General features: G+C 43.9%; 1 protein-coding gene across 4 annotated transcripts in view; it reads left to right on the forward strand.

The window, feature by feature from the left end:
* Positions 1-15,544, forward strand: part of HSD17B2 (hydroxysteroid 17-beta dehydrogenase 2) — a 62,789-nt gene that overhangs the window by 20,434 nt on the left and 26,811 nt on the right. For all 4 annotated transcript variants that reach the window (XM_023637383.2, XM_014738466.3, XM_070262103.1 and 1 more), the window contains one exon: positions 15,114-15,326. In XM_023637383.2, the coding sequence (XP_023493151.1) occupies positions 15,114-15,326 (213 nt within the window). The remainder of the gene's footprint in view (positions 1-15,113; positions 15,327-15,544) is intronic.

The following is a 15,544-nucleotide window of genomic DNA, read 5'->3' on the forward strand; positions in this document are numbered from 1 at the left end:
TCTATAATGTACGTAGCAGATTGATACCCTCAAAACTGTTATTGCCTTAAATAACTCCATCAGGTGAAATATACACTAGTCATTGATTTACAAAGATTGGCTATATTCAGATGGACCATGGTGAACAGGAAAAATAAAGCCCCAAAACCTGTGCTTTAGAATCTTATGATTCTAATCACATGTCTGCTCTTGTTAGTAAAGTGATGATGGCAACTTTGCGTTCTTTGAAGCTTCGATTCCTTATCCGTAAAATGGGAATAAAAAAATATACTTTCACAGGAACCAAATGAAAGAGCTCCAAATGACCAAAGCTGGAAGAATTTGAGCAATAAAATAGTTTTGGATTATAACCCAAAATATAAAATTAATATCCATGAGTCCATAATGATATAAATAAATGATTGAATAAGTCAATAAATGAGGGAAAAGACACAAATCTCCCATGCAGAAGAACTCCAAATGATTTATGTAGATACTCCATTCTAAAGGAGGGGAAGATAGCTCTTCACTCCTTAAGTGTGAGCTACGTGTAGAGACTTCCCTGCAAAGAGTACACTATGCAAGCGGGAAAAAAAGTAACTTTATAACAGAGAAACCTGGCAACATTACTTCCTCCAAATGACCAAGGGCGACATCAACAGCCATAAATCATGTTGACAGTATGTACTCTTAATATGATGTGATAAAAATGGCCCTTTACCTCTGTCATCTCCTCCTCCAAACCATAACCCTGGTCTAATCATCAGAAAAGCCTCAAATTCCAATAGAGGGGCCTCCTACAGTATACCTGAAAAATACTCTTTACAACCATCAGAGATGTCAAAAACAAGGAAAGGTCTGAGAAACTGTCACAGCCAAGAGGAGCCAAAGAAGACACGACAACTAAATGAAATGTGGGATTTTGGAACAAAGAGAGCACACTAAGCAAAAGTAAGAAAACCCGAATAAAGCTTGGAATTTAGTTAATAATGATGCAGCAATATCGGCTCATTAATTGTAGACAATGTAGCATACTAATGTAAGGTGTTACCAATAGGGGAAACTGTATTCGGGTTAGATGGGAGCTTTCTATACTGTCTTCCCAATGTTTCTGTAAATCTAAAATTGTCCTAAAAAATTAAAATCTATTTGTTAAAAAAGATCCACTATACTTTGAGATCTTGGGCACGAAATGAGGTAACATATATAAACACAAGGCTCTCAAACTTTTGGAACCTAGCTCCTTCAGATGGGAAAAATTCATTAGGGCCCACCTAGTCTTCGCTTTCCCACACCAGCTTCGTGGTGGGTCCCATGCCCTAGCGGCAGTGTATATTTTCATGGCCACTAGAGCTCAGTAGATTGCTGAATTAGAGTCATCTGTGTACTCTAGTTTCATCTGTGAATAGAAAATTTGAGAAATTTAGTAAGGTGCATGTAAAAAAATGAATGGATGAATGTGGTCAGTAAAAAAGGATCTGAATTTTGGGGCATCTCTTTGTGGCCCATCAGTGCACCATTGGTTATACATTTAGAATTTAATTTGTTTAAAAAGTGTTATTGAGGGATCAGCCCTGTGGCCGAGTGGTTAAGTTCGCTCACTCTGCTTCGGTGGCCCAGGGTTTCGTACGTTCGGATCCTGGGCACGGACATGGCACTGCTCATCAGGCCATGCTGAGATGGCATTCCACATAGCACAACCAGAGGCACTCACAACTAGAATATACAACTATGTATTGGGGGGCTTTGGGGAGAAGAAGAAGGAAAAAAAAAGAAGGTTGGCAACAGATGTTAGCTCAGGTGCCAATCTTTAAAAAAAGAAAATTATTGAACACTTATTATATGTCAAGCACTGTGACAGCATAAGGATACAAGAGCAAATACAGCCTCTGTGCATAAATAATCACTTTATATTCTCCTAGGGGAATAAGAAGAAAGAAATTCAATCAGCAAGTACAATAATTTTTGAATTGAAGACAACAACCAAAAAGCTGAGATAAAGAATAGTGGGATGTGAGATTGGGGATGGGGAATGGTGCAATTTGGAGCCTCTGGGAAGGAGACTCTGAGGCAGAGCTGAGCGTGCAAGGGGTGCCCTGGGATGCACACCTATGAAAGGGAGAGAAGGAAGCAGGACGGCCAAGCCCACGGGGAGCCCTAGGACTGAATGGCCCCTCTGATTTCTCCCTAGTTGGGCTGAAATGGCCAGGATTTGTGCTCCTGCGTCGATCAATCCTTGGATGTGGATCACATTTGGGAGGGTGGCTCTCTGTAGCTGAGACAATCCTTGGACGAGCTGACTTCTGAAGGATGTCTGCTGCCAGCACTCCTGGCATCTAGGGTGAGTCCTTCTTTGAAGGCAGTCTGGGCGGTACACCACAGGGCGTCCACCCTGGGAGGTAGAGGACGTCTACCTTAAACACAATGGTCACGAAGGTCTCTCTCAGGTGGTGACGTTTCAGCCAAGGCGGGGAGGATGGGAATGAACTAGCACGTCAAAGAAAAGATGAGAAAGTATTATACGTGCAGAAGTCCTGAGGAGGGAAAAAATTTAGTACTGATCCCTCTGATATGAGCTACTTGGCACATTCTCGGAACCAAGTTAACATTCCTTTTGCTTCCTGAGGTGCGTCTTTTCCAGCTTCCGTGTAACTGACTCCATGTTTCCTCAAGCTGCTGTGCATTTCCAGTGGTGTGCCGGAGTCGGCTTGTTAGAGGCTCCAGAGAGTCAACTGTTAGGTATTCAGGAGTCTTGGAAGCTGGTTGTTAAACCCCTGGCAGCTTAAAAGTTGTCTGATTCAGCTCAGGCTGCTATAACGAAACACCATAAACCGGGCACCTTACAAACCACAGAAACGTATTTCTCACAGTTCTGATGCCAGCATGGACCGGCTCTGGTGGGAACCTTCTTCCAGTCTGCCGTCTGCCGACTTCTCCCGTATCCTCGCACGGCAGGAAGAGAGGAAGCTAGCTTTATGGCCCCTTATGAGAGCACGAATCCCATTCACGAGGCTCCACTCTCATGACCTAATCACCTTGCCTACTGCTATCCCTTTGGGACTAGGGTTTCAACACATGAATTTAGAGGGTTGACGTTGCTTCTAGGTCTTTTCAGGGGACAGAACTAGGAAATACGTGATGTTTAGAAAGAGGAAAATAAATCGTGAATTCATATTGACACTTTTAATTCAAATTTAAGATGACAGAACTTTTACTTAAATTCTAGACTTGTAATCTTGGCTCCTAGTGACATTGACATAATACTTCATTTGCTTTGTTCTCTCTATATGACAGCTCAAAATAATAATAATTACAATAACAATAATATTACCACTAATAATAAGGCTAATGAATGCAGTTTAAAATTTTTGTCAGTCTTCACGGTTTTGGCTAATAAATGCAGAAGAAATGATAGAAGTAGAAAAATCATTATTTTTAAATCTTGAATGAAGAATGAATGGGAGCAACAATCATTAATGTCATTAATGTAGGCTAAGGTTCAGGTGCAAGGTTGATGGGGAACTTCATATTGACAGTTGGGTTGACAGCCCCTGAAAACACCATCAAGCAGCGTCACTAAAAGTGGGACAACAATCATCTTTGCATCTCCTGCCGTAGTGCAACGCGGGCACCCAGCACCGCCTACGAGCCGTCTTGAAAAAGAAAAAAAGAGACAACCTAAATCTAATTAAGCTTCTAGACCTAACTTTACCAGAAGTTTACAGGACAGAGGAGCAAGCTGAACGGCAGCACAAGAAAGCAATTCACCAAATTCAGGATGCGGGATATTGTAAGAGACAAATGCCTCAGTTTCTTCAACAAACAAATGGCATGGAAAATGGGGAGAATAGAGGTTTACAGAACCCATGAGCCTTAAGAGACATGGAAACCCAATGTGCCGTGTGAATCTTATTTGTATCCTGAGTCAAACCAACTGTAAGAAGACATTTTTGAAAAAAGCAGGGAAAGTTCAATACGTCCTGGGTATGAGAGGACACTAAAGAAGAATTGTTAATTTGATCAGGTTTATAATGACAATATAGTTATGGTTAAAAAGCCCTTGTCTGTTAGTGGTGTACACTGACATATTTACAGATTTACGGACAACATGATATTAAGTGTGCAATTTGCTGTAAAATACAAGAACAAGAGAAAAAGTGCGTGGGGACGAAATAGATGAAACAAAATGTTGCTACTTCTAGTGGGAAGATGGGCACATGGTCCATTATACAATTCTCTGTTCTTTTGTAGGAAATGGTCTCTAAAAAATTAAAATGGTAAGGAATGGTGAAAGGGATGTGAACGAGTGTTCCAGGCAGGGCGTCCGATGTGGTCAAAGATGTGGGCAAGGAGGCATCAAGGAAATTCCAAGTATGGTTGTGTGTGGCATTTAGGATGCAAGTGGAAGACAGTGGGAGATAAAGCTGGAAATGCAGATTAGAATCAGATCATACAGTCTTTGATGCCAAACTTAAAACTTGAATTTGAGTCTACAGTCAGTGGAAGCCACTGAGGCTGTGAGCAGAGGAAAGGTAAGCTCAGAGACACGCTTGGGATGCAGAATTGTGCCCTGTGGGCTACAGAGAGGGCAGGGCAGGGGCAGGCAGACCCCAGGAGAGGGAACTGTGAGTCTAGCAAAACAGTATAGTGTAAGAGGACAAGAGAGGTGACGAAATGGGGCCTGGACTATGATACTTGGCATCTAATAGGCTGGTCTTTAGTCTTTCGGCAAATATTTACTGAGCAGCTACAACACGCCCCGCACTGTTTCAGGCATGGGGGACAGGACAACGAACTAGATAACCCAGTGAGTCACTGTCCTGGTAAAGATGACCTGGTTGCTTCTCTTTCCTGCCCATGGAGTGTTTTTTTTGTTTTCCAATGGAGTGTTCACTCAAGGAGGGACCTTGAGTTCTCTGTAAACATGAACTGTAGTTCCTCAAACTTTGCTGTTTATAACATTGATCATTCTCCCTTGTAATGATTTACCTAACTTCTGTCTGTGCCGCAGACTAGGTTTTCTCAACCTCAGCACTATTGCTATTTGGGGCCAGAAAATTCTCTGTGGTGGTGGCTGCCCTTTGCGTGTAGGGCGTTGAGCAGCATCCCTGGCCTCTGCCCTCTGGATGCCAATAGCACTCTCAGAGTTGTGACAACAAAAATTTCTTCAGGGGCCGGCCCCGTGGCTGAGAGGTTAAGTTCGTGCGCTCCACTTCGCCAACCCGGGGTTTTGCTGGTTCAGATCCTGGGCGCCGACATGTCACTACTCATCAGGCCATGCTCAGGCGGCATCCCATATGCCACAACCAGAGGCACTCGCAACTGGAATATACAACTAAGTACGGGGGGGCTTTGGGGAGAAGAAGAAGGGAAAAAAAACCCAAGAAGATTGGCAACATCTGTTAGCTCAGGTGCCAATCTTTAAAAAAAAATAATTTCTCCAAACATTGCCAAATGTCCCCGGGCATGGGGGTGGCAAAGTCACCCCTGGTTGAGATCCCCGCCTTCGATCAGTGTTTCTCCATCCTGGCTGTGCATTGGAATCACCTGCAGAGCTTTAGAAACTGTTGCCAATACTGGACCCCAACACAGACCAACTAAATAAGACTCTCAGGGGCTGGGGCCTGGACATTAACATTTTTTAGAGCATCCCAGGGATTCTAGTGGGATTCAGGATCGAGAACCTCTGTCCTAGGCGGTAAGCTCTGTGAAGACAAGGAGAAGACTGTCTCTTTTTTATGGTGGTATTGCTAGGACCTAACACAATGATCCCTGAATGAATAAGTAGTGAATGAATGAATGAAGGCGTGAAGGCGCAGAGACAGGAAGAGTGTCAGAAGTTAAAAGTAGCTTTAGGGAGAGCCAGAAAATCATCTTTTTTTTTTTTTTTATGGTCATGGATACCAGCTGTTGGCTAGATTCTTCCTGTTTTCTTTCTTTTTGTGGAGGTGGGCATTTAATAGATTTAAAAAAGAGGAGGGGCTGGCCCCTTGGCATAGTGGTTATGTTTGGCACATTCCACTTCACTGGCCTGGGTTTGCAGGTTTAGATCATGGGTGTGGACCTACACCACTCCTCAGTCATGCTGTGACAGTGACCCACGTACAAGATAGAGGAAGATTGGTACAGATGTTAGCTCAGGGCTAATCTCCTCAAGCAAAAGAAAAAAGAGGAAGATTGGTGGCAGATGTTAGCTCAGGGTGAATCTTCCTCAGCAAAAAAAAAAAAAAAAAAGGAAAAGAACAAAAGGATTCCCTGGGTCTCTGCAAAGACACCCTTGGAGGAAATGGGGCTGGGAGGTCTTGGCTGAGGCCCCTAAGTACCACTCCTGAGAGGGAGTTTTTCCATCCTTGTCTGGATTCTTAATTTGCCTCTTTATAATGGCTTCTGTTCTTGGCTGGGGATTTCTGAAATTCTGGTCCTCTCAGATGACCACACATCATCCCCATCAGCATCAATTTCAAGGATGTCAGTATCAAGAGTCATGTCCAGTGTTTCTAAACTGGTACTCCCTCAACAGATGTAACATGAAATTTTGAACAAATATAGTGTCAATTTCTGCTGCACCTGAGAATGTATATCATCAACTTGGTTGCAATCTGACGGCAGGCTGAGCTGAGTTGAACTGTCTTTTTTTTATCACAAGATACAGAAAAGCAGATATGGAGATAGATGTCAAAATCTTAGGATGGAAAGCATGGGTACTGCATGGACGTGGGGACTGGGAGAGAAGACTTTGGTTCTGGGTGACTGGAAGGCTGTTGACACCATTTAGAAGAATAAGGAATTTCAGAAGGTGAAGCAACTGCGGGTCATTGGTGAAGAATTCTGTTTGACTTTGGGATGGCAGCAGGTGAAGGTCAGGAGAAGCAACAGGACTGGACTGGGGTCTGGGAATCCAGCCGCTTACTCAAACCCAGCGCCACTTTGATGGGTTGCTTATTTTGCAGCAAGGCTAGGAGCTGTTTCCTTGTGCACCACTGAGAACAGATCCATCGCATTTTCCCTTCTGGAAGAGCAGCTGTAACCAGTTTGCACTGTTTCAAGCATGATGAGAGTCCGTCCTCTTTGAAGGGAGCTGGCACCCGTGATGGGGACCCCTCTCTGGAACAGAGCTCCCATCGTTGGTCCCCACTTTGCGTGTTACACCCCCGCCCAGGTGCTCGAGGAGACGAGGAATCATAGCAGTAGAAGAACACGCTGTAGAAAGAACAAATCTGGGTTGGAGAGCCGACTCTAGCACATTCCAGTTGTATAGCCTTGAATGAGTATTTAGTCCTCAGCATCTCAGTTGCCCATCTTAACACGGGAATAACAATAATATGCGAGAATTAGTCATAAAGGTTATATCCCAGGAAAAATATGTTTATTTCCACTAAAAAAATTGACCTGACAGATCTAGCTGTTTCCCATGGCCTCACCACCCAACAGTTATTATCCTTAAGAGTCCACTGGCAAGGGAGGTGGGGTGTTGGTGGTACAATTGTCAAGTCTTTGCTCTTCCTGGATTAGGAGCTGAGCCTGTAGGGCCCTTGGGGAAGTCTTAAGTGCACTAGAGTTTTATTTTATTTATCGACCATTTTATTATACCTTCATCTATTTTATAGAGAACAGGCAGTGTCAACGTGAGGGTGGCGATGACGGATTGCTTAAGTCTTAAACAAGAGAGGGAAAGTCCTTTCCTACTTAGTTTTTCACAGGTTTCCAGATAGACAGCTCTTGACTCCATGACTTTTGTAAGTGGGACAAAGTATATCAGGGGTCTCTGGTTCTAAAGGGGTGGGGGAGGTCACGTTAGTGAGGAATGCTGGCCGTAGAAATGCGCATGCATACTATGGAGCAGGGAGCCTTGTTCTAACCAAGAATATGGCCCATGAAAGGGGCAGCCATTGGGATCCTCAGCTTCAGCTCTTGGGTTCCTTGTAGGAATGCAGGCCTGGAGTTAGCCCATCTCCTGGTTAAGGAAGAGAAGCTGTTGACCTGGATTTTAAGGTGAAATTGCCGGATTCTAAGTGTTGGTTTAAACGATTACAAAACACACTGTGTGGGCCAAGCAAAATGCATATTTAGACCATGTTCCCGTATTGATCCATAGTAGGTCCTCAATTTGTGTTTGTATCTTCCACTACTAGAAATGAAATTCCAGGAGCCGGCCCCATGGCTGAGTGGTTAAGCTCGTGTGCTCTGCTTCTGTGGCCCAGGGTTTTGTGGGTTTGGATCCTGGGCACGGACATGGCACCGCCCATCAGGCCATGCTGAGGCAGCGTCCCACATGCCATAACCAGAAGGACCTACAGCTACAATATACAACTATGTACTGGGGGGCTTTGGGGAGAAGAATTAAAAAAACAAAAGAAGAAGATTGGCAACAGATGTTAGCTCAGGTGCCGATCTTTAGGAAAAAAAGAAAGAAATGAAATTCCACTGAGAAAGGGTCACCTCTGAGAAGCTCTGCTCTAGGCTGCTCTTGGTGGAAGGCATCGTTGGCAGAGGGGGAGTGGGAGAGATGAGACCACTGGCAGAAAGCAGAGCGTGGTCCTTGGCTGATTCAGCACTATGCTTAGAAAAGCTGTGATGACCTTCTACGACAGGAACTGAACTGAAAATCCTTTTGGTTCCAGGAACTAGAAAAAGCCAATGAAAGGAGTAGCATGGATTAAAAAAAAAAGTTTCCTTTTACATAACAAACACCTAGATAACAACTGCCCTTTGCCCGGCCCTGTTCTAATTACTTTAATATATTAAATTATTTAATCCTTCTAACAACCCTATGAGGCAAGTCCTGGTAACACCACCCCCGCCATAGATGAGGAAATTGAAGCACAGAGAGGTCAAGTGACTGTTGAAAGTCACACAGCTGGTAAGTGGCAGAGTCAGAATTTGAGCCCAGGTATCCTGGCTCCAGAATCTAGGCTCTCACCATTTCTCTCTCCTGCATTTTAATAGGGAGAATTTTATCTAGTAATGAAAAATGATGGTTTATGGGTTTGAAGACTATGTAGAAATATGTAAAACTGGTTTATATAACATTAATTTAAAAATTAGTTCTCAAATTATATGTGTGCTATATAACTGTAATTGCCAAAGAACAGTCTATAGAAAAAAAAAGACTAGAAGAAAAAAACACCAAAATTATAAAAGTTATGCTAGATTGGTGAGATTACACATAATTTCTTCTTTTATTAATCTCATTGTTGATTTTAAAGTTTCATTACTTATATGAGGTTTTAATAGTGACTAGAAATCATTTATAGGCTTGCAACCTCTTCCCCCTTCATCCCTCTTTCTGAGTGTAGCTTCCAAGGGACCCAGCTTGTGTCCAAGAGCACATGTGGTCTCCTCCTCACAGTGTGGGTGTGTTCCATTCAAGGGACCCAGCCCTAAAGAACTCTTGAACTGGAATTATTCACAATTGGCCTAATTTAGGACTTGACCCAGTATGCAATGGGCTTTCTGTTCACCAGCTAACACGGCGCCCCCATGTGGCAATAGCATAAATCCACTTACAACTAGCCCGCCAGCTTTGAAAGGACTACACAATTTTTAATTAACTCTTTGAATTAAAGTGATTCACATTGTTTCCATTTTGCACATAAATTGATACTTTATTAATGTTTTTAGAATGAATCACGATTTCAAAGTTTCTCTAATCTTGCACAAATGGGACTCTGCTTCTCATTGCTTGCTCCAAGTAGATGGATTTCCAGGCCATTGGAAAGAATGATCTCAAGGGTATGCTCCAAGGCTGAAAACCAGCTCTGGCATCTCCCTCACCCTCTATTGGGGTAGGGATCCAACTCAACGAACGTTTGTGGAGCACTTACTTTGAGTCAGGTACCCTCAACATGAGCGGCATAGGACTCTGTCTCTGTTCTTAAGGCATTCACTTTCCAGTCTCCTCTTAACTGCCCTCTGAATGTTTTTTATTGACCACCTACTATATGCTAAGCCCTGTGCTCTGGAAGAATTGACTATTTTATACCCCAGATGTTTATACCCCGAGACCTGCCTGGGTTCCAGCCTGCCTCTGCCATGTCCCAGCTGAATGACTTAACCCTTCTGTGTCTCAGTTTCTTCCTCTGTAAAGCGACGATAGTAAAATGACTTGCCTCCCAGGGTGGTTGAGGGGTTTCAATGAATTAATATGCATGAGGTTGGCTGAACTTGGTAAGCATTCAATTTGTATGACTAGGTATGTTTATTTTCAGCGGTTACAATTGGGTTACTCTTATGAAGCACTTTGCCTTTTCACAAAGGCCCCAGCCTTGTCTTTGGGTTTCTGGAGTGCACAAGGGTTGTCTTATCTCTACAGGGAGTGGCTCCCCAGCCACATACCTTCCCAAGGCCCTGTGAACTCTGTATACGCTCACAGCTTTAAAAAACCAGGGCTAGCACAGCCGGATCTCTAACACTCTACATCAGAAATGATTTCTGAGTTAGAGCCATAATACTGATGACAGCCACATACAACGCGCGGGGCCTTGTGCAAAACATTCTCTGTCTCGTGTTGACATCCAAGGTCAGCCTAGGAGGGAGGTCCTGTTATAGCCCCACTTACCAAATGAGGAAGTGGAGGCACCACAGGGCCCATTTTACAGATGAAGAAGCTGAGGCACACAGAGGTTAAATAATCTGACCAGGGTTGCACAGGTAGGGAGGGTGGGGCCAGGTTCACACCCAGGCCCCTATGCTACCGTTCCTTGTAGGTAAGGACAAACAGAGGGCCTCCCATGAACTATGGCTTTGCTAATCCACTTGCAAATAAAAAACAAATCCAGATTTAGTAAGGAGATACTTTGTTCAAAAACATTATTGCAAGAGCCAGGAGGACTATTGCAGTAAGGGGAACACTGACCACAGGTGTGCAGATAGCTCAAGAGTTAGGCAAAAGAGAATTTTACTTTTACAGCAGGGAGCAAGCAAGTCTAGGAAGAATCAGATGAGAGGAACTGGGCTGGGCCAGAAGTGGTGTAATTGGACTGGAGAGGAGAGAATGCCTCTCCCTGAGGCCAGCCTGTTTTCAGGAGGGGCTGTCTGCTGGCTCGGGCTGAGGATGGGCAGGACTGGGGGAAGAGACTAACTATACTCAAGTCTGGTTAACAAGCGTCTTGTTCCAATGACTCATCGGGATAAGCAGTTCAGCTAATCATTTGTGAAGCAAAGAATGGGAATTTGGAGGGCCTGGGTCTGGCTTTGTCCTAGGTAAACAAGGGGGGCATCCGTGAGTTCTATCAATGTCATACAGGGAAGGCAACTTGCTTGCAGTAAGCTGTTTACCAAAACAGGCAGAGTAGAGGTATTTCTTAACGTTTGCTGTTTTCCAGTATCACAGGCTCACTAAACTTCAATATCACTGCTCAATTTGTGGCTAGCATCTTCTATATGCCAGGCTCTTCCTAGGAACTTTCTGAAGAAAGTCAGATTCCGTATTCACGAAGCTGGTCAAAGCCATGACCTTTGAAAATGTCTGCAAGATCATTGTCTACTCAGAGAAAATGGGATTGGGATCTAAGCGTCTCCTCCTTCTTTCATTTAGCATGTTTTCCACGTTCATTCGTGTTGTAACGTGTATTGGAACTTCATGCCTTCTATTGCTGAATCCTATTTCATTGTGTGGATAGACCACATTTTGCTTATTGATTCACCAGTTGATGGACCTTTAGGTGGGAACCTTTTCTCACCTTCCTTCCTAGATGTGGCTGAGCGCTTATTTGCTGCATGGAGCCGAGGGCCATAGCCTTCATCTCTGCACCATAGAACGATTGTCTCCATGCAGGGGGAACATCCTGGTTGCCATCCTGGTATGACACAAACCTATCAGGGGAACTGGGAGCCTTAAAATCCATGGCCCCAGTATGTCCAGCTGTGACAGCCAAGGAGCCTAGGGTGTGGTGCCTCACGTGGGAGGGGCCCTCCATGAGCACCTGGCCTGACCCAACTGAGTATGTATAACCTGGCTCCAATCTGGTTCTAAGATAGTTATTTTCAGGTTAATTAATAACCTTCCTTGCTCATCCATAAGAGGATCATTCTGGGTTTGGCTTCCCCGTACCTCCTTTTTCTGCCTACACCAAGGAGAAGGTGGATGGTCCAGGATGACGAAGAGTGATGGACTTGGATTTAGGCTCTGGCAAAAGGTCCAGGTCCATCCCTACTATCCCTATGATCTTGGCCTCTCTTGTTTTCAGTTTCCTCATCTGTAAAATGGGAATGGTAATCTCAACTGTAGACATTTGGAAAATAATTTTACAGAACAGATTTGGCCACCGGTGACATGTGGGGGGTTCCAGGGAGAGGTCGCACACATTGTACCCACTATTTGGTGAACTTGCTACTGTCCAGGATCTGGCCTTACCACTGTAGACCCAGAAGTTGGATTTGTCCAGTGGCAAGTCCATTTCTACAGGGAAAATCCACATTTGCTGGGCTCACAGAACTGTTATTATTATAGATTATTATATGTTAGGACCAGAATTCTAATGTGTTAATTTACACCAAGGCAGAGATCTGTCACATGGCCCAGATACTTGTGTCTGCCTCAGTGGGTATCATTTCCTCCTCTGGCCAGGCCCAGTCAGGAAACCAGGCATATGCCAGGGGCTGTTTCCTGGGCACAGATGCACATGGACATATAGGAAAGAAGGAGATGGAGCAAGAGTTGAATGCAATCAATGATGGTATCAGATGCCTTCACTTCATAACAGGGATGTCAGAGGGACGCCAGAGCCCACATCTTTTGCTAAGGCCGCTGCTCTCTCTCAGGCAGCGTTTGCAGACACCAGCCACGTTGGCCTTTCTTTGCATCTTTCTCTACACTTACAGGGCTGGTGAATCTCCATTCTAATTGGCATGACCTTTCAAAGAAGAGAAATTACACAAGAAAAATAAGTCCTTTCTTGTAGCAAAAGTGGAAAACATTAGAAGATAAGGTCCCCTCCATTCTGCCTCTCCTGAAAGTAACTGCTATGCCTGTTTTGGGGTCTCTTCTTTCAAATCTTTCTTTTACATTTCCAATCACGGGTAGGTGTAGAATCAGATCCCTCCCCTTTTTTTGGAGTGTAAGTTGGATTCTATGTAATAAGTGCTATACTGTAACTTATTTTATTTCACTTAAAGTCTCTTGGAGCAATATCCATGTCAATTTATATAGCTCTCCCCGTCTTTTAAAATTGCTTGTCATATTCCATCATATGTACCATAATTTATGTAACCATTCTCGGATTCATGGACATTTAGGTTAATTCCTTCTTTTACTCTTATATCCAGTGCTGTAAAGAACATCATTTATGTATTTCTGAAAACGGTCATGTGCCACATAATGACGTTTTGGTCAATGACAGACTGCATATCTGATGGTGGTCCCATAGAATTGGGACCATATAGCCTAGGTGTGTAGCAGGCTATACCATCTAGGTTGGTGGAAGTACGCTCTATGATGTTCGCATGATGGTGAAATCACCTAATGACCCATTTCTCAGAGTGTATCCCCATCGTTGAGTGATGCATGACTGCATATGTGAGTTTTTTCTCTAGGACAGATACTGAGAATTTTGGGTCAAAGGATATGCACATTTAAAATGGATGCAGGTTTTAGTGCTTCACATTTATCAGCAGTGTATGTGAATGCCTGTTTCTCTGTCCTTTTGCCTTCTGATGGTGATCATCCTCTCTTTGGGGTATTAAAAAAACAAAATTCAACTGAGTAAATTTGAAGATCTAACTGACTTTATTTAATGATTCCTGAATCAGGCAGCACCCCGTCTTAGCAGATAGAAAGGAGCTCCAAAGACCTGCAGAAAAGAAAGGGCTGTTATAGGCAGAAAGGGTGTGGAAAAAGGAAGTTTATTAGCAAAGAGTGGATTGTTTCAGGAAAGGTCACCCTCCTATGGGGGTGGAAAGGACCTACGGGCAGATTACCTCCTAGTGCTGACGGGGTAATTCCAGAGCGACTCGTTAAATGCTGCATTCCTGAGAGACACTGAAACTGCAATTAGGGTTGATATTAGGTCTTGGTTTGCTGATGTGGGGCTTAGCACAAGCGACTCCATTTTGGGCCTGTCATTTCTTTTTTTTTAATAGGAGACAGTAACACTTCTGGTCAGATTCTTGGCAAATCTGGTTAGCTTGGAAGTCAGACATCTTTTCTGATTGCTTACATATTGATCCTTGAGCTGATTAACACTGTGCTCTCCGATTTCCTGTATTTTCTGATTTTTAGGGGGATGCCTGACTATAGCCCCCAACTGCTGCCAAGAGAGATCCCTTAAGATTTACAGGAGAGATCACATGACATAGCCAATGTGAAAATGATTTCTCATCTTTAGAGCTGTAGAGATGTGTTAACTGCTACACACTTATTCTGGTATGGCTCAGAGGGCGATTTTATGTTCATGTTGTCCTCATCAGAATTTCAGATATTATCTTTTGTACTTGTGGGGGTAAAACAATTTTTCCAGGGTCCATAATATTCTCAAGAATGGGTTGTGTAAACTCCCATCTCAAATTCTGAGAGGCCTGACACATTTTACATATTATATTATCCTCTATTTTCACAAAGCATTACACTTAGGGCTTTCTATTTGGTTTTGTTGCAGGTTTCTTTCTAGGGTTGATGTCTATTCAACGGTTTGGGAGACGGCCATGGCTAGGGAAAAAGTTTTGAGGAGGTGAGAAGTGCAGGTGGCTATGAGCCTTCATCTTTCATGGTCCAGAAGGATCTGGCTCCTGGGGGCAGCCTCTGTTATCACCCTGTGTCTGCTTTGAAGCGGGACATTTTGTTACATCTCTAAAAAGCAAAAGCAACTCCAAAGTATTAGTTTGTAATGAATATTTTATGGAGTGAAGAAGGTTACAGCAAATACAGCAGAGATTAATAAAAAAATTTCCATTAGATGTCTTAGTTTGCCCTCCTAAGTTCTTTGGCCTCCAGCCACTCCTGGACCATCCCCCCATCACAGTTTCTCCTTCCACTTATGCCCCCACCCCAAATTCTACCTCACTTCCCTGTCTGTTTTTTTAGTGCAGAGAAAGTTATCTGTTTTGGTTTCTCTGCCCATTTTCCCACTTAGCAAATAAAGAAAATTCTCCTGCCACTTTGGTCTGAGTCCACTTTGTATTATCTTGACCCCTTGCAGGTAGCGATTCTGGGATTGGCCATGCTTTGTCTAAGCATCTGGATGAGCTGGGCTTCACAGTATTTGCCGGAGTTCTGGATGCAAAGGGATCAGGAGCGGAGGAATTACGAAGAAGCTGCTCCAAGCGCCTGTCTGTGCTCCAGTTGGACATCACTGACCCGCAGCAGATCAAAGACGCCTACAGCAAAGTCCTGGAGAAGGTGCAGAACAGAGGTACCACCTTCAGTTACCCTTGCCCTCGATTGCTCTCCACCCCCCTTGCAAATGCCCCACTCCGGTTCCACCCTCCACCCACTGCCCTCTAACCCATTCTGGCTGCCAGCTGCACGTCAAGACTCATGTACTGAGTACCTGAGACATGCTGGGCCTCTCGTAGACAGGAAGACTTTAGCAATGAGTCATCTGTCTTCACAGAACTTACAGAATTCATC

This window comes from Equus caballus, chromosome 3 (genome assembly GCF_041296265.1).
Source record: "Equus caballus isolate H_3958 breed thoroughbred chromosome 3, TB-T2T, whole genome shotgun sequence".
In the NCBI taxonomy this organism is placed as follows: domain Eukaryota; kingdom Metazoa; phylum Chordata; class Mammalia; order Perissodactyla; family Equidae; genus Equus; species Equus caballus.